This window comes from Plectropomus leopardus, chromosome 3 (assembly GCF_008729295.1).
Source record: "Plectropomus leopardus isolate mb chromosome 3, YSFRI_Pleo_2.0, whole genome shotgun sequence".
Taxonomy (NCBI): domain Eukaryota; kingdom Metazoa; phylum Chordata; class Actinopteri; order Perciformes; family Serranidae; genus Plectropomus; species Plectropomus leopardus.
In genome coordinates, this window is record NC_056465.1 from 4,689,444 (window position 1) to 4,715,607 (window position 26,164).

Genomic DNA, 26,164 nt, shown 5'->3' on the forward strand with positions numbered 1-26,164 from the left:
CAGGTGGTATACATTGGGTTTATCAGAGCATGTTTGATGAAAACATTTGACTGCTGCCTCTTAAACATTGTACCTGACAGTTCCAAAAGTATCAGCTGAGGGAAGTTAAAAAGCTTTGCAGAGCTGCAGAGTTGCTCAATTTTCTGAAGGTTCAGAGCTTCAAGTAAAGCCTTTCACAGTAATTTGATCAAGTGTAGCAGCTAACTATTGATGAAAAGGTCGATTAGTCAAAAAAAAAGTACAGGCTACAATGCAGTTGGTCCTCAGTCAATGCTGTTTGATACACCTTTACTGGCAAACATGAAATATATACACTCTGCAGGTGATTAGGAAATGTTTCTCTTTATATTAAATACAGTTGTCTGATTTTTCTTAATCATAAACATGACTTTATAGTTAAGCAAGACATCTTTCAGACAAAAGAAGGATCCAAAGGAAAAAGAGATATTCCTATATGGTAGATTTTTATGTCATGTTTTCCCTGAAGGCATCTCAGCTGATTCGGTTGTCCAGGTGGCAGTACAGGTACATGGACACTACCATGGCAGCAATCTGAGGAAAGATCATAAAACAAATGTTAATCATGTTTGCATTACATTTACTAAAACCAGACTGACTGAAGTGATCAGAAACATAAAAAAAAGACTGCAAAACCAGTTTGAACAAATTGTGTAAAATCTTGCCTTTCTTTTTTTAAATGTTATTTTACCTCTAAGATTCCTATTCCTGCTGCGATGCCTCCCACGATATTGGCGTGCTCCTTGAGGGTCTTCAGCATATTTTTGAAACAGCCCTGAGGAGAAAAGTGTGTGAACGTAATCCTCAATTTATGACAAATTGACACACAACAGACAACAAGAGGACACCGATACAAATTTCTCAGGGTCAGGAAATTAGTGCTGGCTCCATCTAATACACAGCAGTCAATATAGATAATTTAAACTATCATTAAATGTAGTTAATGTTTTTTTCGATTAATGAGTTGGACAAATGTAATAAGTAAAAAATCCTGAAAAATTAACAGTTTTCAGGTTTAAAATCATATCAATATTATTTTTTAGCTGATGAGTTGAAGTGATGGCAACAATGACTGGTCAGTTATCAAACATAGCCAGACTGACCAGACTGATATATCTTAACAATTACTGGAGGAATTGCCATGAAATCAGACATTCACACCCACTTCAAGTTGTCATTGCCCACCTGTGGGGAGGTGATAGAGTACCCCTACCCCTACCAGAAATTATGTTTTTATGTTACTTGATTGCTTTCATAATTGTGTTGATGTGGCAATGTAATCGCTGCCAAGATTTTGTTTAGAGACGACATGTTAGAATACAATGCTGCTTGAACTGTGTCTTGTAAGGCACCCTTAGTGCTTTGAAAGGCTCCTAAAAAAGAAACCCAAAATTATTAATGTGATGTTCAGGTAACGAAACACTACATTCATGTACCACGTAGGCTTAATAGAAAGTTGCTAGGGAGCATGTTGGGCATACAAAGTGCAGGACCTTGACTGCAGAACTATGGGTTCACATCCAGACTCCTGCCAAAGGTTTGGGCAACAAAAGCACATTGGGTAAGGTTAAGGGAAGAACATGATTTTATTTGAATTTAAATTAAAAAAATATTTAGAAATAATGCTGCAGTCACAACGAGTGGATACAGTATTGCAAGATTTCCTATTGTCTGAAAACAACTGAGATACATTGTCAGTGAATTTTGCCAAAACTTTCAATATCAACATTTTTAAAACTTGCCTGATATGTTAATTTGCAACAGTGTCTCAATATGTTCACATAAAACAGAATTTGCTTGGCATTACATTTATGTCAAAACTTGCTTGAAATTATTTGTACATAATCAATATTTCTAGAAGACAGGGCTGGATGGAGGAGCCAGGATTCAAATCGCTCTAACTCTTCTGTATTTCCTGTGAAAATGGAAGTGTATTTTGAAAAGACCTAATGCATTTGAGAGGTGTAAATTGACACGTTGTCTCACAATGTCAACAACAGACGCACATTTTATTATTAGATACACCTGGGTAAAATGCATGCAGTCCTTTACAGCAGCCCTGCAGTTGATCCTACATTTTTAAAGCTTATAATGTTCAGTTTCTGCTGAAACTGTTTTATAAAGATGTTGATTCAACTTTCTGGTCATTTTGGAGGCCTTGGTTTGTGCTGCTGTTGGGTTGTATTGCATTATATTGAAAATGTGTGGAATATCATATTCATCAGGGGACACTAAATAGACTATTTCTTATGCGTACACTTTGTACATGTTTCTTGTATTAAGTTGTGGGTTTTTTTTCCACTTCTCACCGGCTTAGCGCTGCGCTCGGCCTCGTCCGGGCTGCAGGGGGAGCTGTTGGTCCAGCAGCAGGTGGGTGGCAGGCTGCCTCCATTGTCCTTTTCAAACTTAGAGCCCACAAAGTCCGTGTAGTTGGTGAAACCGCAGCAATTTAGCTATGAGAGGGAGACAAAACCAAGAGGGAAACACTGGAGGAGAGAGTTTTTTTGGATGAAGGTTTAGCCTTTTTCCATAAGCATTATTTATCTCAGTTGTGCAGTCTTAACACTTTAGAGAGAGCTTTGTGAGTTCAGGTTGTCAGTTTTGTATTGTTGTGCGTTCACATTCACAACAGATCAATATTTTTTACTGTGTTGCATTTACAAGTTTCAACAGAAAGTTTTCAACCATTGAAAACTGTTACCAGTGAATTCTGTGGGTTTTCAATGACACTTTTTCTTTCATAAATATCACTTTTCAAGGCTATGAGTGAAAACTAAAACACCTTTTGGTTCACTACAAGTAGGAAAATATGTTTTTTTTTGTCAAAGTCTGCTGTGTCCTTCGCCAAGCTCAACTAATAAAAAAGCATGAAGAAACTGCCTGAGGCTACAGTCCCTCTCAAAGCTAACAATTCTGAATTGGAATTAAACTAAAGCAAAATCATTTCTGTCTGCTTTTGGTAGTTTTACCTTAGTTCACACAGTAGTACTCTCAGTCAAGGTAACCAAGGGAATAAGTGGACCAATGGACCACATTTATATAATACTTTTCTCGTCTCAGCAACAACTCAAAAATGTTTTACAAGCACATTCGCTCACACACATTCATAGCAGAGGACACCTGCCAGAAACATTCACATGCACATCAGTTAGAGCATTTGGGTTCAGTATCCTGTTTAAGGACACTTAAGTACTCAAATACCTTGAAAATAGCCAAATTTTTTTTTTTTTAGCAAAATGCTTATAGTCCTTGAAATTCAAATGTATGATATAACAGTCTTATATTTTGACCAAAGTTTTGTTATCAGAAAGGTTTCCTTTTTTATTCTGACACATCACCGCCTTGACCGCTGTGCGCTTTTTCTCTTTTTTTTCTTGCTTGCCTTCACATTGTCCCACCCCACATGGTGGCTTATATTCACTTAACTCCATGCTTAAAACCCCGACAGAACTAGCAGGCCCTTGCCAATATCGCAGAAATTAACATTACAAACCTAATAAGCCAGCTTTTCACCTTTATTTGTTTTTAACTCTCTTTTTTGCAGTGCTTCGATGTAATAAGTCTGCTGAAAACTAAAACTTAAGTTCCAGCTGGCATCATTTTCTTGCACTTCAGAGGGTTCTATTTTAAAGATGATATTTTGCTTTCTTCCCAAAGGGTCGCCTGCTCCTATCTGTAGCAAGTTGTGTCAGATTTCATGTGATTGCGGCAGGACCTCTCCCTCACTTCTTGCCTCATGGCAGCATTAATGTATTAATAGTCTCAATTCAGCCATGGAGGCGGGGCCCCGTTCATTTCTATGAGAGCTGCTCATTGGCGCATGAAGCAAAAAACTTTTTTACCAGGTATAGAATACCTGGCTCTACAGGCCCACAAGGCTTGAGCACTAGGCTTACATCTCGTGACAGTGGTTTATACCTTATGGTGCAGAATTTCGATATAGTTTTTTTGTTGAAAATAAAGCTCATCACTGCAGTTTTTATTAGTATTCAAGTATCAGCTGCAATATGTTGGAAAGTTCTTCCATGCACCATAGATAAGCCCTGAAAATATTCCCTGCTTGTCACCATAGCAGCTCAACATGCCAATAATGTGATCCTCGCATAAATAATGTAAAGCAAGTTGATTTTTATGGAGAGGAACTGTAAACAATGTCTGCAAGAAGGAACCTGAAAATGTGATTTGAAAAATGATCAACATGAATAGTAAGCAAAAACTAGCACATTCCTGTAAGTTCAGAACATGAATATGTTGAAAACAAATGGTGCAGTACCTCTGTCATGGTGGTGTTCCAGATCTTAGTGACAACCTGATCACTGCCATACTCTTTCTGTAAAGCAGGGGTCGCCCACGCTCTCAGGATCCCCTCAGCCTGAAGAAAATACACACACACACACACACACACACACACACACACACACACACACAGACACACACACACACACACACACACACAGACACAAACACACATGTTAGGACTGTCAATGGCATTGTGTATTCCTGAACCTCTAACCGCAACTCTAACTTTTCGCCCCTGCACCAAATCTTTATTTTAAAGAAGTATTTCACGGATATAAAGAGACTGCTCAAATAAAATTAAGCCATCTCCGTAGCAGAAAGGTACAAATACTTTTGAAATTGGTGCTACATAAGCAAAGAAAAAGAGAAAACAGACACCTTTTGCTCAAGAAGTAGAAAACCTACAACTACCAGAATGCATTGGACCAATAAACGCTCCCGCTTTTGGGTGACGTAAAGCAACCATGTCAGTTTGAAAAAAATGGCATCCGGACAGATCTCGTGTTAAACAGTAAGTTAAATGTGTTTCTGAAAACACTTGAGGTGAGAAATATGCAAGTCAGTAACAGAATCTTAGTCCATATTTGATCTGCTGCGCTTAGTTTTACCATTGGATTTGGATTGGATTTCGGTCTGGGTTTGTGAGACAGAGAGAGGGGCGGGTCCTGCTCTTGATCAGCTGTATACTCTTTGTGTCTGCAGTGGCGGCAGCATGGCTGGGGAACATCTTTTTCAGGTGCCCATTAGAGTTGGGGAACATAGGACCCTTTGACATGTTCCCAATATGTGTCATATCAAACTTTGTAACGTAGGATCCTTGGTAGTGCTGGGGATTATTTAGTTACATGTAACTTGTTACAGTAATTAAATTTCAAAATAAATGTAATTGTAATTCGTTACAGTTGCAGAAAAAAATATGTAATTAAATTACAATTAAAATCAAAATGGTGGTGCATACAAAGGGGTTACGTATGAAAAATATCTTTTCAGTAAAAAGTTTACATGTTGAGTCAAACATTAATTCTGCTGCTCTACATCTTTTTGCTGTGCAGCAATGCCTACTTTTAGTGTATTTTTGGACAACATGGGTCAGCAAAGCTGTTAAGACAAATCTGAATGCAACATTTATGCACTTATGTTTTTAGGGCTTTTCAGATTTATTGCCCAGTTTAGAACATTTGTTAAAAAAGTAATTGACAAAAGTAAAGCCTTAAAATAATATCACAATATTTCTAAGCTATATACAGATACAAGTTATATATCTCAATATTTTAAAATCCCCTACTAATACAGTTGCAAATAAAGTTTAATAACGTACTGCTATTATATTAAGTATAAAGTTAAATTAAGTGCTGTTATAGTAAAGTTAAATAAAGTATTGTTATAATTAATTAATTTAAAGTGGAACCCATGGTGCTCTTATTTTTACCTTAATTTAACCGTAATTAAAATGGTCGCTCCTTCTATTCTATTCTAACTCCTTCTATTTTTTACAGGGCAGCTAGTTATCTGTTACCTATTACATTTCAAAAGTCATCTTCCCAACACTGACCCTGAGAACAGAAATAACTAGTTTGTTTTATGTTCATATTAAAAATGTCCGCTTTCTGACGTGATGATGATCAAAAATGTCGTAATCTTACCAAAATCACTTTCCAAAATATGTTACTGTTAAAATTTCTCAATTTTCCCCTGAAATTCCATACATTCTGAAATGTCCCAACTTCTGAGGGATTTTTTAAATAGATTTATTAATTGATTTTTTTAATTTAGTTTTCATCACAAAAAGAGTACAAACAAGCTAACAAAACCACATAACCCACATATATACAAAACTAAGCTAAACGAAACAAAACAACAAAGCAAAGCAAGACTGGACATAGATACAGACATGTTAGCTCGTCACATTAAGAGAAAGGAAAAATGGGTAAAAGTAACAGAGCTTTCATGCAACAAGGACATCAGATAATTGATGGGAATTGATATATCTAATTACTTGGTCCCATGTCCCATATTTTTTAAAGAAATGTCCTGAGTCTCCAGAAATGTCCCTAAGTTTAAAATGTCATCACTGTCCACAAAAGTCCACTCTTACCAGAATGATTTTGATATAAAACAAAATCCTTTTTTAACAAAATGTCCTCCCTTTCTAAAATACTTATTCTAGCTCCATCACAGATAAATGAAAGGCATTTTTCAATGGCCCCAGCATGTCACGCTGTCTTTAGGGTCCAGCATGGAGATGATAGGCCTATGCATGCAAATCAACTCCTGTGAATGGATTTAAAGGCACATCACTGCACTGCAGAGCTTTTTACTGTCAAAGTCCAACAGCGTCACACATATACACACTTAGGTATACACACCCCAGACTATGGGAGCCCCTGAACATAAAATACTGCGGCTGATTTCATGGGCAGGAAAGGTAATTCTCTGGGAGTCACCTATTCATCAGAAATTAAATAAATCTTCTCTCACACAAAGCACTTGGGAAATAAACAGCCCCGGCCCGGCACCTGGAAAAAATGAAAATAAATCAAAAAATGGCCGAGCCATTATTCTCCATTCTTCTTCTCCCTTTTTATGGGACATTTACATATATATTGATGCTTCTGATGGCTTCGGTCAGGACACATTTTGTCTGCTATTTGTGTTTATCCAAAGTGCAAAAAAGGCAGGTTATGTTTTAGGCCAGAGGAGTCTTTGTTGTGAAAGAATTTCTTCACAAACACACAGGTTAGCTTTCTTTCATGCCTCCCCCCCTCCTTCTCTCCTCCTCAGTCTGTTTTTTTTTCCATTTTGATTAATAATCCCTTCGTGTACAGTCACACAAAGACCCATTTGAAGAGGCAGGAGAGTGTGTGCTTTACTGTATGTGCATGTGGCCATGTGCAACCTTGTGTCTATCAGTTTTTTTCTTCCGTGTGTGTGTGTGTGTGTGTGTGTGTGTGTGTGTGTGTGTGTGTGTGTGGTGTGTGTGTGTGTGTTCAGCGGAAGGGGGCAGGCATACGAGATGCCCGAGGGGATGCTGGGATACATGCCACAATTAAAAGTGCCCCCCAAGAAGCTGTGAGAGTGGCTGAGATCAGAGAGGGTTATTACCAGCCGGCTAATTCATCACTGTCACTCTGCCTTGCGCCTCACCACATCCCGTTAAACACACGCTCGCATGCTTACACACTGATATGGGCCCAATGAAACACACACACACACACACACACACACACACACACACACACACACACACACGGTGGACAGGCAGGACAAAGCCTATAGCAATGCCCTGCACAACTAGGCAGGAGGTGATAACACATTTATCAATACAGTAGAGTGAACACATTCCACACGCACATGATAAAAATCTCCATGTGTTATTGATCTCTTGTTGCTTTACACTGTGTTGCTGCTTCTGAAATAATTATCAATATCTTTTACTGCATTGACTCGCTGGCTGCTAATTGGTTATTGTTCTTAAGTGGAGAAGCAATAAATGAAAACCTTATTACAGTCAGCTGAGCGTTGCTTTGTTATTAGAAAAGGCGCAATGCTTAGTGGCATCAGCCATGGGGTGCATTTCCATCCACTTGTTTGTATGCTAACACAACTTCATACAAATACCTACACTTGGTCCGTGACGCTCTACGTAGCACTCGAGCCTGTTCTCATTCTGAAGTCGTCAAATACTTCTGCTTTGACAGCAGTTTTGGCGTGAGATCCCGACGCCAAAAGCCACCTTTCATGCCTGCATTATATGCCACTTGACGGTATCAGCTGAGAACACGGACAGAACCGTTTGCTGTGTTATTATACACCAGCGTATTGCCAGATGGCACCTGCTGTGCCGCATGATACGTGGACAGGTGGCGTCAGTTGACAAACATGGCTGGACGGAACCTGTTGTGTCTGCATGATATGCCACAGAATGCCACAATGTAATGTAAGGAGCTAGAAGGTACCCATAGGGCAGGCAGGAAGAGCAATGAAAGGATTGAACAAAACCAAGACTTTCATGCAGGACTCCGATGGTTGCTTTGCGTCTGAATGTGATGTTTTTTTCCCTTCCCTTTTGACTAAACCTAACCGTCCGCATTTTTGTTGCCTAATCCTAACCATCTGTGCCAGCATGTTCATTTGTTGACGTCCCAGCATTGGTTTCCATGTGCTTGTGCTGTCTTAACATAGTCACGTGCATCACTATCCCGATTTAGTTTGGCTAGGTTTAGAAAAGATTGAAATTTTCATTACAATACCATTACATTACATTACAATTACATATGTCGTAAAGTGGCATGAGTTCATCACTTTATTTGATGTTACAATGTAAAGGAAACAATAATGTAAAGTTAAAAGAAGTTAACAACTTTTACTTTTACACAGTTCATGACCAGTAGTGTCCTGGGTGACAGTCCTGTGCTGCTTTGACCCCTCCTCCCAACTTCCTTCCTTTCTCACTTTTTATCATGTTTGGGGTTGTAACAGTAATCACCGCCCACCATGTGATGTTGAACCAGAGAACTTGTGTGTCTGCCAAAAAATGATCCTAATCACCCTCCCATTGGCACTTTTTTTAAAGGGCTGGCACGTCATTTTAACACATTACATGCCACCAACATGCAATGCAGTTTTAAGAGGTCATGGCCATTTAATTTTTCATATCATTTTTAGTTTTGTGAAACCAGGCGAGGAAAATATAGTCACAAATAATCACAATGCTAAAAGATGCTAAAATGCTTGGTAGATTTGTGGGGAACTGCTATGAAGGCCTATTGCAGGCATGAAAATGAGATCTAAGTGCACAGAACCACACTTGCGTGCAGAATATCTCTGGTCACAAGAGCGATATTGTAGCCTGAGAGGAGAAAAGTAAGTGGGCGGATCCAGTCGCCATAGTATCCCTAAATAATTGGTTAGCGTACCTTCTTTTTGATTTGCCATTGTATCTGTATCTGGGCAAGGGCAGAATGAACTGCCTAATACTATTTTCACAGTAGCACCTTCTGTCTACGGCAATATGACAGGGACAAACCACATACAATGACACAGTAAAAGTGAAAATTTGTCACATTAGATTAAGATTATGTTTACAATATAACTTCGCTAATAATGAGTGTTTCAGATATTAGAGATATTCTGCGCACATTTATGGTTCTGTGCATGCGGATCTCATTTAAACATGCGTGAGCTTGATTCTGTGTGCAAAGATTTTATTTGAGCATACACAAGCAGAGATATTCTGCTCGCAATTATTGCTAGTGATATTCTTTTATAAACTACAAAGTTGGTGAGTGGACACCTTCACATACACATAAGTCATTTTCTCCATTGCTGATATTAAGAAAGTGAGTGGTGAAGCTTTAAAAGCAGAAGTAATTGGAGTTAATCATCTTCCATCACTAACACGGGCTAATCTTTCTTCTTACCAATGAGATTTTAAAGCAAACAGCAATCAGTATTGGATTACGTTTTGGAGAGGGCATTCCTTTACTGTATGTGCCCCTCAGCATGATTCATTAAATTCCACAAAACATTTTTTTCATTCATCCACTCTGAAGTCCATATCGGCCCCAGTAATAAATCTCCACCCCGGTCACTTCCGAATCACTTGGCGGAGAAAGAACAACCATGACCACTGACGGCCTCTCATAATGCTTGCTGGAATTGCTTATTAAATCTCAGTTATTCCGACCACCTGAAGGTTATTGGCTCTTTGCTTGGATGAGCTGTGGGGGCCCAGTAGCCAAAAGGCAGATTTATGCTGCAGATAAGTGGGACAAAATAGATCAACGCTTTATTTATCGTCTCCTTTCATTGTCTATGCTTCTGTCTCTTATTGACACAGGCGGCTATATATATGCATATTAGATGTATATTGCCCATATTCATTATTCCGATGCTATTGTGTTTACTGTGTCTTATCAAAAGCAGGAAATGGACAGATGCTCTCACACATTCATATCTGTGATGGAACTGACGATGTCCTTTGTGTTTGTAATGAACAGACGATGCTAAAGCTAACAAACAGCCCGTTAAATTGACTCTAAACCATATCTGGGATCTTAACAAAGACAAATCTATGAGTTATGTCTTGCATTTCATTGAGCTTTAGACAATAGCTCAAACCTTTCTGTCTTTCGCTCTCTGCACTGGCACACTGGCTGTTGTCACCAGATGCTGTTTACATCACTCACCTTGGGTTAGCTCAGCTTTGTAAATAAAAGGCGAGAGATAGGGTAGATTTATTTCAACAAAACCGCCTCAGCAGCAGCAACAGCAGCAACAACAGCAGCAGCAACAATAGCAGCAACAGCAGCAGCAGTAGCAGCAACAACAGCAGCAGCATCAGCAACAAAAGCAGCAGCAGCAGCAGCAACAACAACAACAACAGCAGCAGCAGCAACAACAATAGCAGCAACAACAACAACAGCAGCAGCAACAGCAACAGTGTCACTAGCTCAGCCTCCAAGCACACATGAAACACACACACAGTTTGCTTCTTTGTGTGAGAGCAGGCACACCAGAACACAATGGATAATGGAGGAAAGGGAATAAAAATGAAACAAAGAGAGAGACAGGGAGAAGTTAAAGGCCAACCCATTCACTGCAGAAATCACCCACTTATTATCTCTGTCTATAGTTGTGTCCTAAAAACCTCTGAAACCAGCGAAAATTGGATACCTTTCACAAACACAGGAAAAAACATGGGAAACTTGGCAAGAATTGTTTAGCAAACCAGAGGCATCAAGTCCACTGCAAAAACATCAACACAAGGGGCAGCACCATCGGTTCTGCTTTGATTTTTTTAATTCTAACAATACTTTTTTTTTTAACTTTACCATAATGGTACTTTAACTTTATACTTTACTTTATTTAACATTATAGCAGTATTTTATTAAACTTTATTGTAACAGTAGTTTATGTAACTTTATTTTATGGCAGTAGCTAATTAATTAGTAACTGTAGTTCATTAATCATTTTGTATTTTAGTAGTTTACAGTACTTTAGAGGAGATTTCAAAATATCGAGCTATATAATGTGTATCATGATATAGCCTAAAAATATTGGGTTTTTTTTGGTTTTTTTAATTCCTGTTGCCTAGCCCTTAATTTAAGTCATAATTACGTAAGAATTCAGTTATAGCTGAATTCACTTATTTTACCGCTGTCATTCATGTGAGCGAGCCAGAGACCAAGTGGTTGGGACATGGAGTGAAAGGAAATGCTAGTGCATTTTTCTTATGGGTCCATAGCTACAGAAGATCTGGGTAATTTTATACCTAGAAATGAAACTTTTTTTTTTTTTTTTGGCTTCATGCGCCACTGAGCAACTTTTATTAAAAAGTACAGAGCCCTGCTTCCAACACTTTGTCCAGTTCTGCTTATTGATATTACCCTATCCCTTCCAAAATGCATCCAACTGAGATGCTCTGCAGTGTGCAGCCGCTGCTCAATCTGGTTACCAGCACAAACAATTGCAATTCCCAGGCAGTACAGAGTCTACTCTCCTGTGCTCATCAGCTCCTCCATGCAGATGTGTGTTTGTCCGATTACCTCCCTTGCTCCCGGGGACTCAGATACATCCTCTGATTGGATAAAAAACTCCACTCTCTATTTTCTTTATTAGGATCCCAGTCTTCACTAAGCTCATTTTACATAGCTCATTTGAAACCCTTGTAATTATTATACGTGGCACTAAATGTAAATGGTGCACACGTGTGTGTGTGTGTGTGTGTGTGTGTGTGTGTGTGTGTGTGTGAGTGTGAGAGAGAGAGAGAGAGAGAGAGAGAGAGAGAGAGAGAGAGAGAGAGAGACACATATGTAAATAGGCTGTTTTGCATATAAAATGCTTTAGCTTCAATATTCCAGAGTAATAAATTGCTCAAAGTTAGAGACGGCGCCCATGGCCCCAGGCTATCCCGGAGTCATTAAGTAGCCGAATGTAGTGAGGCGGACATAAAGCCAGTAATTCAATGATGGCCGCGGCTATGATGGAGAATTTACATGGAGATAAAATCCAGAGAGTGGGACGAGGAGGTGAAAGGGTAAAAGAGAAAGAGTGAGAGGGACGAGACGAATTAGGAGACAAAGGAAAGGGGAGTGAGGAGGAGGAGAAAGAGGGCTGGCAGGAGAGAGGGGATGTGATGAGGCAGTGAATGAGAAGAAAGAGGAAGAGGTGAAGAGGGGGACTTACAAATGAAGAGTAGGCCAAAGCCACGACCGCGGCTGCCACTTCAGCGATGAATATGATGAGGATGATGGAGAAGAACTGCAGGGAGGGAAGAAGAGGAGACAAGGAGAAAGTTTAGGGGTACTTAACCCACTGAAATCTGGATGTCGACATCAGTTTTCTTGTGCTCCCTTCAGATGCCTTATACAAGCTATTTGACCTTTTAAAACCTGAGGAAATTGGTTTGGTTTACTTGTAAAACATGGTGGGGCGTAAGAAATGCCCAGCAATTTGCAAAAAATAATAAAAGGTGAGACGAAAATAATCAATTCAATTACCGATTATCAATTAGGATTATCAGGCAATTATCAAAAAAGGGGAAGAATTCCAGAAAACTTTATTGATAATTACAATGATTTTATACTAATAATTATGTTACAGAAAATAATATAATACGATATTTAAAATGAAAATATTTTTTAACTTTTTGCCTTATTTTCAGGTAATTTTCTTGTAACTTTTTAAGATATGTCTTGTTTAGTTTCTTGTTGCCTTTTCACCATATTTTGAAAGAAATTAGATCAATTTGCTTAGGTCTCAAAAAAAGATAAAAAATTGTCAAGCACTTTTCCAAAAGCAAGTCTCGAGATGCAATTGATTGGTTTGGTTTCTTTGGAAAACTTTGGAAAAACATGCATTGATCACCTTGGCAAGAAATGCCCAGCAAAGTTAAAGGTGAAAAGAAAATTACCTAAAAAAAAATCAGGTTTAATGAAAACTGGAAAACTATATTGATAACTATAATTGTTTGATGCTTAAAATTTTTACAGAAAAATATAATAAGATATATGAAATAAATATATGTTTTAAATGGTTAATTATAAAATAAATTAGATAAATAAAAAAAAGTGATAAAAAAAATTACCTTAAAATCATCAGTTTTAAAAAAGAGTGGGGGGGATTATTAGACAGTTATTAAATTGTATTGATAATTAAAATGATTTTCTACTTAAAATTAGTTTTAAAGAAAAACACTTCATGAAATAAATGTATTTTCTGAATTTAACACTTTCAGGGGTAATTTTCTTGTTTTTGTGGTCTGTTTTTTAGTTCTTTGTTTTGCTTATTTTCGGGTTATTTTCTTGTAACTTTAAAATATTTTTTTGCGAACTTGTAGGCCATGTCATGTTAATTTGCTTGTTGCCTTATCCCCAAGTTTTTGAAAGAAGTCAGATCATTATGCATTGGTTTCAAAAGGATTAATTTAAAAATAATATTAATAAAAAAATATATTTTTGTCAAACACTTTTCCAAAGGCAAGACTAGAGCTGCAATGATATGCTTTTATATTTGCATGACAGTTTGTTTAAGGTGTATTTGTTAAAAGTGAGCACCACTACATTGGTGTGTGGAGCCAAAAACTGAAATTTGTTTGAAAAAAAAAAGATACAAAAATGAATAATTGAAACATCAAACTGAATATCCAGGGTCCTGTTATACATCCACTGTTGTATGTAACAATCACAGACTACCATTAAAGCTTGGCTGATTACACAGAAGGACAATAAGGAGACACAGTTTTTAATGATTTGTCCTATCTTCTCATCCATTGTTTTTTATTCAGTCCATTATAGCTGTTTCCCACGATGCGCTGCGTCCCGCACTGTCAGTTTCAGGATCTGCTTGCAACGTCATCATTCTACTCAATGGGAGATGTGGCAATGATGGGGGCCTCCGAGGGGAAATGTGCTGCCTGTGCTCCTCATTAGACTCACTGCAGTGGACTAAGAGGTAGTTAGCACCGTCGTTAATGAGCGTAATGTACGCTGTACACTGTACGCTGTTTGGCAGTTTGTGGTGTTGCTGGCTTGAGTGAGGCAGGAGGGGCAGATGTGGACATTATCTATGCTGTTGATGAGTAGGGATCAAATGCAAGGATTGGTGAGATACTGAATGTAAAGCAAGTGAATGTAAAGGCACCTCATGGTCCGGTTAGTGATCATTTATGGTGTTTTACATCACAGTGTTGGCAGTTGAACTCTTTTTAGGGACAATCAGATTCAAAACATGTGTGGATTACTGAAGTGTCTCACTCATGGTTTTAGTTGAACTATCTTGAGTCTGACTAGGAGACACCTTGAGAAACCATTACCGTTACCATGCAGCACAATTACCTACTTAACTCTTAAACCTGAGCAAATTGGTTTGTTTTATTGAAAAACTTGGGGGAAAGCATAAAGGTACTTAACAAGACATTGTCCAATAATTAGTAAGAAATTATTAAAAAGTTACAAGACATTACCAGGAATTTAACAAAAATATATATATATGTGTATATATAATATACATTGTATTCTTGTTTATTCATAAATATCAAAAGGATGCAGTTTCATGCAGAATGCACGGCCAGGGTAAATGAGGAAGAAAGTAGTCATCATCAAAAACCCTCTCACCAAAATAAGTAGTCGTTCCACCTTGCCATCAGTTGAGTTAAGAATGACTTCACACCTAGTCGACTGTGGGTGTAAATTTTCAGTTACATCTTAGCCTTATATCGTAACTAACTTGTATGGTGCCACTGTCAAAATGAAGTGATAGCCTTAATCACCCCATATGTCATAACTTAAGCTGCGTTTGAATTTACACAGCTGATACAATGGGCTGCAGATCTTTTACACCTACCGTAAGCAGCAGACACTTGCTCTCCTTGTGGGCTCCACAGCAGCCCAGGAGCCCCAGCAGCACCAGCACGGCCCCGATGGCAATGCAGAAAAAGCCAACATTGACAAACTGCATGCCTTGGCTGGAGAACGGCCCCAGCACCCGGAGGAAGGAGCCCCCATCTACGCTCACCCAGATCCCCATGGCCAGCAGGGTCAGGCCACCCAGCTGTAGGAGGATCAAGTAAAACATCATCAGCATACATTCATGTTTAGAACTATGCAAGTGCATGCACACACAAATCCCTGTCTTAAATGAAATTGGGACGCTCAGCGGTTAGTCTTCCAGAGGGTGTAATCCACACTTAACAACAGCAAGTAAAACGTCAATCATTTGTTTGGCTGGCAGTCATTCAGGTGGGCTCTACAGCTCTTGAGGGGTAATAGGTTTTTGGAAATGAGAGGCCATCTTACATCACTAAACCTAATCTCTTACTATTACATCTTAGTGACACCATGACACCTCAATATCATGGTCTCCATTCAGAGAGGTGGAGTCCTTTTGTGAGAATGAGAGGAGCTGCCTGAGGCCTCCCATTATGTATCAAGGCCTGAGCACCAACTTGGCCCCATTTTACCTTTCGGAACAAAATGACTGCCCTTTTCCATGACTGCCTTTATCTCTCTACTCACACAGGCATAATGGACAGAAATCCATTCAGTAATCATTTTGTGCTGCTGGATAAAGCCAGCCTTGGGCTGTACAGAAGGAGACGATAGGATTATAGCATGGACAGTGTTGCTACAGAGTTTCCTTTTTTAAGCTCTGAGACTAAATTTGGCAAGTTCAGAACCTAAACATGAGTACTAGGTTCCCTATATGCCACTGGTATTTCTACTGGTATACTGAATGTTTGGTCTTTATAGTTAGAATTACAGAGACTAACTACTTGAACTACTTGAAAATCAGACAATAGGATTATGATTAGAGTCACATCCCAGCGAATCCTGAAATAAATGAATTCTAGAAACAGTTATGCTAAATTTGACTTAAAATACAGATGTAAGTTATTTTAACTCACGCAAGTTAAAACACAATTTCTGCATTAACAAAACAAATAACTTTGATGCTTACTCTGTACTGATAAATAAACTGGTCACAACATGATGCACAACTTTACGGTCCCTATCATACATACGGCACAAAGTGGCACACAGCGCAGTGCAACTTTCCTTGCTAGTTTCAGACAGATTGTTGTCATATTGTCATATTCTTGGGTTGCGCCCACCTTGTGTAAGTTCTTGTGCCCGTCTATGTGCCAGTGGGCATGTGGGTCTTAAAATGAGGTGTGGTCCAGCACATTGTTGGCATATTGCTATTTTAATGGAGCAGAAAGGAACTGCACCATTAATTACCAAGAACCTGGTCTAAAGTCAGAATGGTGCTGTATTTTCCGGCTAATTAAAGGGTACATTATTCAGATAGTAAGATGCGCCTACGTAAACGGGTTCACAACATGCATACTTTTCTTGTTGTGCACACAGGAATGTGCGGATGGGTTGTGGGTGGGTTAAATAATATGTCATTAATGGAGAAAATGTAAATTACATCCCCTAAAATGTGATCATGATCAGCATCTACAACAGATTCTATCTGGTCACGTTATCAACTGATTACGTCCAACTGTGTATCATTCTGCCTCTGCAGGTGCCCCCATCCAACTGGCGGCCTATCGTAACGGCACAAAATGTTTCGTCCAGCCATGCTACAAATTGACGCCTCTTGGCAGCCTATTATACTGCCACAAATTTTGACTTTTTGTGTTGATAACTTACAAAGCGGCAATATTTAAAAACTTAGCAGAAAGCAGAGTAGAGTTGTAGCGCTGTTATCTGTCTCACCATCAAGAAAAATTTGCACATTTATGCACGAGGAGCAGTGTAACTTCATTATTTATCTTGTTTCCAACTTGCAGTTTTTAATTTTGCTGAGCAGTGATGCTTGTATTACTCAGCAGAAATCAGCTTGCTCCTTCAATACGCTGAATCTGCCATGTAAATAGCAATGTGTCTCATGCCAGCACACCTGGCTTTTAAAGGGAATCGGAAATGACAATTTGATTGGTTGAATTCGTGTTACACCCAAAACACACCTATGATTCATTAAGGGGCTAAATTAGGGCTGCCCCCTGAGAGTTGTAGATCCCTCAGTCAACTGAGATAGCTTCAAGTTGAGCAGTTTTTTTTGTGTTTTTTGTCAATGTGCTGTGTAGTGTCCTTTTTTTGGATAACTTTGCTGCAGAGTGAGTGCTCTTGACTGTTATGGTACTCTTCTCCCTTCTCATTATCTCCTCTCTTCTGCTTAGAAATGGTGAATTTACAGCTCATGGCAACTTAATAAGACACAGTCTTTTGTTTTTGTTTGATAACTATTTTCTGAAAAAAATGTTGTGAATTTGCGATCTGTTGATAGCGTCGTTAGCTTGTTTACTATATTACATGAATGCCCACACTGAACATCCCAATGAGCCCAGATTGAACTTCTGATTCGACTGAAATAACTCGGTTGCCGGTTGCCTCTTGTGCCTTACTGTGTACCCAGATTATGCACTGTTAAACTGGCAAAAGAGGAGTTGGACACGTCCTAAAAGCACTTGTGCCATGCGTTTTGGACCGTGAGCAGTGGATCATTTAAACAGACCCCAACTACTGTTATTTTTCACAGATGCCATGATGGACATCGAATCACTGAAATGCTCAAGGATTGTCCAACAACTTGATTTTTGATCCTTGGAATGACAATTGTGCGTTTAAAGCCCTCCTAGAAACAGATGGATTTTGCCTTTTCAGCCAATGGATGGCTTTTAATGTGAGTTTTTTGTGTGCAGAAAGAGTTGAGTTTCTTTCACACTGATTGAATTAGCTCTGTGGAAATGAACTGTATGTTATCTGAAAGTTATCAAGAACACAGGTAAAGATGGGGTATTTCTTTTAAAAAAAACATGGAAAGAAGGCAAAGAAGAAATAACTCCAAAATTAGCAACAAATAGTAAAAAGTACAAGAAAATTACCTAAAAATTTGTATATAAATAAATAAAAAAATTCAAAATAATCAGAAGACGTCACTGAGCAATAAAAGAAGAAATAATATAAATATTAGAATAAATTAGTTGAAAGTACCAGAAGAAAATTCCCAGAAAATTAATTAAAAAAATCATCATCAACAACAACAAATTTAAAAAAAGACCTGAAAAAGTTGCATAAAATAATAACTCATAATTTTAAACATGTAATTATTATCATTCTAAATGTATCTTTTCCCCAGCTTTAAAAAATCTATTTTCTAAATGTACTAGTTTCTTGCATTTTGTTGATCAATTTGCTCAGTGGTTGACATACTTGTAAAAGGTGTCTGAAAGCACTAGAAAAGTGGTGTTGCTCCAGGTTTCAAAGAATTAAAAGGAAATCAAAATGGTAGCAGATAAAAAAACAAAACAAAACAGGAAGTATTACCTGAATATAATAAAATATTTTTTAAAAAAATAGCAGTAACGCTAGTTAAGAATGTAAATAAATGTCAGTTAAACTCACTTTGTAATCTCTGACCATGAACATTAAAAAGGCAAACAGGCAGCTATTTCATTAGGGGATGCTGAATGGCTTTCATAGAAATCTGTTGACTCAAAACCTGTAAAACCTGCTCATAGCAAACACAATCACAACCAGGTCCCATGTTTCACATTACAGACTGGAAATCACCTGATCCCACTGTCATTATCTCCCTCTCCCTGCTCATCTCTCTACCTCTGACCTTCTCTTCCTCTTCTTTTCCACCCTTTTTTTCCTCCTCCGATTCCTCTGTGTGTTTCACCCTGAACTCCTCGTACTGAGTGATTTCTCCTTCTTCCCTCGTCCTCTGGAGAAACCGTGTTTGAAACCTGATATAGTCTGTCAGGCTCCATCAGGCTCGTTGCAATCAGGGGGCCCCCTCTGCTCCCCTTCAGGCCCTGACACTCCAAATCTCCTGTCAGACGCTGACGTCTCCCACGTGGGGATCATCTCCCCCTTCCCCTTTCTTTGTCTACCTACCTTGGCCTCGCTCTTCCTATCTATTTTTTACTCTTCTTCATTCCCTCCGCCTCTCCCCACCTTTCACTCCGGGGTTTCTTTTCTCATCTCTCGAACCTGTTCAGAGCCATCAATGCACTGTTGACTAAATGTGAAACGACAAGCATATTCCCCCTCTAACTCCGTGTGTGCCACCATCATCCCTCAGCAGGTATAATTATAGCTGGCACCAAATCTTTTTTTTAAAAACATGGCTAATCCCTTTGATAGTGTGCCATATGCAGGTGGATGCCCTGTCATTTGAACACCCACATGGCGAAAGGACTGGAAGTAAATCAGGTTTTTTGAATGAGTAGGGAGGGGGAAAAGAAGAGGCAGTGTCGTATCTATGGAGATGGGAAATATAACCTATTAGGGTTAGAGGAGTTGGAATGAATAACAGGCTGCAGAATAGGAGGCCACGGCCTCTAGAGAGGGGGAAGTGAATGGAGAAAAGAGATAGAAAGATACAGAGGGAGCAGAAAAGAGAACGGGCCCGTCCCACCCCAATTGAAATGGAATTGGCTCTCTTTGAAAGGGCTGGAATGAGAGAGACGTCACTTGAGTTTAAAAACCCATTTTCATGGGTCATATTATCGGGAGCAGACAATCTGAGAGTTCCGACGCACGGCCGTGGATCTGCACGCACAGAGCATACACGGAGAGACTTTTAATTTCCAATTCATTTAGATCACTTCCAAGGCAACGGGAGAGGAGAGACTAAAATCACAGGGTGTCTCTTTGCAAACTTTTGAATCACTGTTGCTGTCCAGTCTGTAATGGGATTGTTTTCACACATTTATAAGAATAATTTATAGATGAAATTGAGAACCGGGGTACTGGTATTTGCTTGTTGATAGCACTAGTACATATTTCAAAGACTTGAGAGAATTTAGAGTGGATTTACCTTGTAAAGATGAAAAAAAAAGTTAATTAGTTATTATTTTTTTTCCCCCTTTTCCTCAGTTACACTGAGGCTGTCATGGAACCTAGTGTTTATTCTTCCACAAGTTTAGATTTAGACAAGATTTTTTTTTTTTTTTTTCAAATAGGACAGTTAAACGAATGACAAAAAAGTTTATAATAATAAGTAATAGTAATAATTGGTCAATCCATTAAATATTAAACAAAAGTGTCAGTAGCAAGTGAAACAATGACAGGATAAAACAGAATAAAGAAAAGACAAAAACTACAAATCAAATCAGTAATCACAGTTTAATATCTCTAAAATACTAAGTCTAAAATACATGGTAAATCATTCAGGAATATCTGGAAAGTCCAGCTCCTGTACAGGTTGAAAAAGCGGTCCCACATCCTACAAAATTTCCTCAGGGAGCCCTTCATTATGCGCCTGATTTTTTTCTAGCTTGACAAAATCAAGGACTTCCCTTATTCACAGAGTGTGTGAAGAAGGTACTGGAGACTTCCACTTGAGTAAGATCGAGTGTCTGGCCAGTAGCGTGACAAAAGGTTGTAAAGGTTTCCTCAATGGAGGAGAGTGGTACTGTGGGTGGAGTTGCACCAAATTGTGCAGTCATCGCATTAGGCTCAACAGATTTCCCAGTAACCCTCAGCAGTGATCTGAAGATTTCTCCCCAGTATATTTGTAAAGCAGGACAAGACAAACCTGGTGATACCTGGTTTTCTTTCGGGCAAAGGGGTGAAAATGGTCTTATGATAATCATAGTGACATTATACCACCTGTCACTACAGCTTCAGTGTCAAAGAATAGAAAAAGTGTTTTTTTCTAACTTACCCTTTTCATGTTTCTGTTTCAAAATAAAAGCCTTCTGACAACATTTCTGTTAACAAAATCCCATGAATTGTTAACACAAGGCTTTTTATTGTGAAATATTTGCAGGGCAGTTTTTTTTTTTGCCAATGCAGTGGCTGCACAGCTCCATAAATGAGTGGAGTGCCAGCTTGTAATTGTGGAAATGCAGTAGTAATAGTAGCAGGCAGTGTCGCGGCAGTGTCACGGCAGTGTTGCGGCAGCGTCGCGGCAGTGTTGCGGCAGCGTCGCGGCAGTGTTGCGGCAGTGTCATGGCAGTGTTGCCGTCATGCCAACATGCCGTCTGTTGTCATTGTGATAGGCAAGCTGACTTCACTACAAGCCAGCTTGCTGTTGAAACACCTGACAGTCTATATGTTTCAAAAGCAGCTGCTGGTGATTTCACAAGCTGAGTCAGCTGGCTTGAGTCAAGCTCAGGTTGGTCAGTTCAACCTGATACAACTTTTCTCTGCATTGTTCTATAATAACTTTGTTTCATCATCAATCTCTCAAAGTCTCTCCCATATCCAAAAAATTGAGTGCTAAAATTTAAATTTGTGATATCCTAGGTAAAAAGGCTGGAACTGCTCTATGGACAATGAGTGGTGAAAGATGTTCTGAGGAATGTTTTCAGTATATGGGCACATTTTCTGTTTCAGAGCTAAAAAGACCACTCTAGAAATAGCTCATTTGGTATTTACAAGACAACAAACATTCTGTGATCCACGAATTCACGGATATAGTGCACTACATAGTGTTTTGGCCATTTTGTAGTGGTGTTCGAATTCTCAGTGGTTATTTTCATCCACTATATATTGCACTATAAAATACCCACAATGCACAGCAAATGTGAGTGTACATACGATGTACCCTACATTTAACTCCCGTACACCACAATGCAATGCGGCCATGTATTTCTGGGGAAAAAAATTCCAACGTAGTGTCCGAAATCTCGTTTGTTTTTCCCTGTATAGTGCACAATTAAATACACACTACATAATGAAGAGTGAGTGAGTGACTGAGGGGAAGTTTCAAACACAGCTATTGTCTATGCAGTTCCAGACTTAATTCTTGATGACATGGCAAGTTTGAGACTTCCTTTTCTGGTTTCTGGCTTTGAAAGAGAGCAGCTCATACTACACATACTGATTGAATGTTCCTTGGCCATGGAAATAACATTGTGGAAGTCTTAATTTAGGTTTGTGTTCCCCTTTAAGATTAAGTAAAGGGAATCGCATCAAGGTACATCTGATGCACCAGGAAATTGATCAATCCAAAAATATCGAAGACTGCTCTGTTTGACGATATTTTCTCCTCTGACTTTTTTTGTTGTTGTTGGGGCACAGCATATTCAGCGATTGTGAAGCCGTAACATAATGAGAGCTAAAGAGTCAAGTTTTGAAATTTATGAACTGACTTAGCTTAACAGAAGAATATTGATTCTCATGTAAATCCTGCCCCTTACTTCCTCAAAAGATACATTTTCTGACTGCAGATCCCCACTGGAGATGATGAAGAGCTGATAAAGTTGTAACATCCAACTTGAAATGCAGCTCAAGTGTTTGAGCGGTTGTGGTAGAAGAGAATCACTTTATCATTTTGCTCTGCTGGCTTACATTTTAAAGAGACATCATAATCAGGGCACTGCTGTGACTTTAAGAGCTGCCGCACCGGATTCATCAAGCAGCGTAAGTCAGGCAGAAATGGGAAATGTGAGGAAAATGATGACTTGCGCTGGGAGCTTCATCTGTGACAGTGGGAGCCCAGGTGGGCCCGACTCGCCAGGCGAATTCAGCTTACCCACGCCAAAGTTTCTCTCCATTTCACAAACCACATTAGTTATCAACATTAAGCTGAAGATATAGGTGGCAAAATTAGAGCCTGGGAAGTTAATGAGATGAAAATTGCTACAGTGGAGAGAAAGTGGAGGAGAAAGGAGCATTGTTGAGGCCAGGGATACTCAACTTGCTTTGCCTGGGGGACACTTTTAATAAATAACAGGAGGCCGGAGGCCAGTCGCAGCAGCCACATCCATGTTTCTGGAACTTAAGGATATTTCCAGGATTTTAGAGTGTTTCTAGGATTTTAGGATGTTTCCCATATGCTTTGGACATTTCAAGGATTATAAAGCATTTCTAGCATTTTCTAAGATTTTAAGGTATTGCTAGGAATTTAGGACATTTCTAGGATTTAAGGATATTTATGTGATTTTACAATGTTTTTTAGGATATTAGGACATTTCTAGGTTTAAAACATTTCTTGGATTTTAGCACATTTCCAGGATTTTAGGACACTTATGGGATTTTATAATCTTTCAAGGATTTTTAGGACATATCAAAGATTTTAGCATGTTTCTAGGATTTGATTTGGTTCACAGGCTGTAAGTTGACTATGACCGGTTTAGGCCCTCTGGCTCAGTGATCTGAGATGTTTATGGAACATCTGTTTGCACTGAAGGATAGCAGGAAATTATTTTCAACGCATTATATTGAACGCTTTTGTTTGTTTTCTGTACTTCACACATGACTTTTCATGTTAGGATTAAACACCATAAATGAACAACCCCCACCACCACCTCTCCAGTCGCCTCTTCATATATGCAATCAAAGCGGAAACATACTCACAAAGATAAGCAAGTTGAACAAGACCATCATCAATTTGACGAATGTGAAGCAGCCCATTTTAATCTGTAATAAAAGGAGAAGATAAATTATTGCATTTCTTCTCTCATATGCCGAGACCTTCTATCTCTCATATTCTCTCTCACACACACACACACACACACACACACACACACACACACACACACACACACACACAGAGAGAGGCTACATGGCCAATCTTCACATGCATGCTGCTCTATTACATCCACTCCACATCCCGGTGAAATTACTGTGGAAATGACATAGCTGACAATGAGTCTTAATGATAACACGCGCAGCTGTGAGAAACAGTAAAGATATCAGTTAATGGCAAATCTATAGGCGCCGGAAAACCATATTAGGAACGAAAATATGTTTATATGTGAGAGAGACATTAAGGCTTTAAAAATACAAATCTTACCCTTTAGTGTGCTAATATTCTTAAAATCCAAAGTAGAGCAGGTCTAAACCAGTCAAACAATCCCTGGTTTCACAAAACCGACCCTCCAAAACCACTTAAAAACAAACTTAGACTTAGAGATAGGTTTTCCCTTCCTCTGGCTCAGGTGTTTTCGGGTGAGCCGACGTGAGCGCAAAGACAACTGACAAAATATACCCATACATTGATGATGTCCACGCAGTTAAAAGAATCTGATCGGAGAAATCTGATGAGCGTCTCTCCTCAGGCTGGCTGGTGGAGCGAGTGGAGGACTGGGTGTGGTCCTGGAGGATACAGGTAACAGCAGGTGGATGTTGTTCAGGCTCAAGTGGCAGCTCTGACCCCTGCAGGTACACAGTGACACAGATTCACAGCACAGGATCGCCCTCTCAGGGATTTGACGTGTGAAAGACGGACGTGTAGAGTTTCTCTGCTGTTGAATCTGAAAAGAAAAACATAATTATCCAAACCTGAGATGGGACAGTCATAAAGTGGGAGCTTCAGAGTTACGGTATGTTGCACAATATTGGTAAAGATGTAGTCATAAGATCTTGGGCTGAGTCTGTGTAGTTTGTCATTCACCACAATAGTGTTAAAAAGTATGTTACTCTTTGGTATGGCTGTTTTTGTTACTCACTGAGAACAATTAAATAGAATCATTGTCTTAAACCCTCAATGCTCCATAAAATGTGTCTTGAATTTAAACCTGTTTACTCTGCAGGAGTTATCTTAGCAACCATAAGTACAATAAGCAACTGTTCACAACTAGCACATCCACTGTATCGTATTTCCCAACTTTATGGTTGGGCGTCGTTTGATCTCCGTACAAAGTCAGCAGTTCTGTCATGCTCTGCAGCCTAGTTGGCAGAATAAAATGTTGCCATGGTATGTTTCTGCAAATCACAATTGTGTTACATTTGTACTTTTCATACATGTATCCACATTTTGTTCGGGTTATATTTAGGCCTTTATGAGCGCAGTTTCACGTCAGGAGGAAGAGGGAACAGTGGATGCCCTGGGCCTGCTGCCAAGCTGCAGACAGCAGCACACCATTGTTGGAGACCAGTGACATTTCCAGTCATTTTTTCATGCAACCAGTTCTCATGCTGAAGTTATCAAATGCCGCCACTTTTGCAGTGCTTTCGGCCTAAGATTCCGATGCCAAAAGCCACCTTGAGTGTGTGATTTTGGAGTTTGACCATAAGCATTACTGTATATAAGTGTCTATTGTTTAAGGAATAAGGAATGTGGACAGAAGAGTTTTAGTTTAAACATTACATTTAACCTATATTTCTACAAATCTAATATGCTCATAAAAAGAAAGAAAGAAACAAAAAACCCCACTGCAACTGCACTCCACGGACTCCATTGTTCATTCCTCCCTCCTTTGTTCTTTTGGCCCCTGAACACTGCAGTGGCCCTTACTGACCACCAGAGGGGAGTAGTGAACTGCAGGGAGGGTTGTCGGAGCCTCCTCTCTTGTTGATGAGTGTTTCTCTGAGTGGAGGAATGTGCTTTTCTTTGTCCAGGAAGCAGGGAAAGAGAAGGAGTACAAACTGAAATAAAATGTTGTGTAGTTCTTTATGTGTGATCACCACCTCCTGATGCTGTCAATGAAGTGGTAGGCACTTTTCAAAGCTAGTCAGCAGGAGGTTGTAGAGCTCAATGTAGAGCTCTAACTAAATATTTAATTGCATATGGTACATGCACTGATTTCTGCATCCTACCATCAGGATTGTATGGGTTAATGCAGCCGCAGGAACTCAGGGTGTCTTCTTTTGTCTCATCACTTGTTTCTTCCTTACATTCTTCTTGAGTCAAAGCCCATTTACGCTGAGCTGCAGCCGAGAGAAGAAAAAAAAAAAACTCTTTGAAAAATGGCAAAAGCCTTCCGCCCAATGCCACCTTGTTGGAGAGTTGAGTCCATATCAGCTCAAGTCTTTCTCAGTAATATCACTTTAATGGCCTTATTGTGAGTTATGACAATCTCACCCTCACCGTCATTAACCCACCGGTCCTTAATCTCAGCGAGAGGACCACCTGTCAGGCTTCGTTATCCATTAAA

The 26,164-nt window shown here is 39.2% G+C and overlaps 1 protein-coding gene across 1 annotated transcript; it reads right to left on the reverse strand.

The window, feature by feature from the left end:
- Positions 1-492: 492 nt before the first annotated feature.
- Positions 493-23,699, reverse strand: LOC121962289 (tetraspanin-1). Its single transcript, XM_042512528.1, has 7 exons — positions 23,643-23,699; positions 15,163-15,369; positions 12,505-12,579; positions 4,292-4,390; positions 2,328-2,471; positions 710-793; positions 493-552 (listed from the first exon to the last, which is right to left on the reverse strand). The coding sequence occupies exons 1-7, from the start codon at positions 23,697-23,699 to the stop codon at positions 493-495; spliced, it is 726 nt and encodes a 241-aa protein (XP_042368462.1).
- Between the last annotated feature and the right edge of the window lie 2,465 nt (positions 23,700-26,164).

Bases quoted from the DNA above. Each gene is read 5' to 3' on its own strand.
- LOC121962289 (XM_042512528.1), bottom strand. From the start codon at position 23,699: ATGGGCTGCTTCACATTCGTCAAATTGATGATGGTCTTGTTCAACTTG. The intron at 15,370-23,642 runs GTGAGTATGTTT...ATCCTCCTACAG, and splicing joins TGTTCAACTTGCTTATCTTT to CTGGGTGGCCTGACCCTGCT. The intron at 4,391-12,504 runs GTAAGTCCCCCT...TATTTTCTTCAG, and splicing joins CTTTGGCCTACTCTTCATTT to GCTGAGGGGATCCTGAGAGC.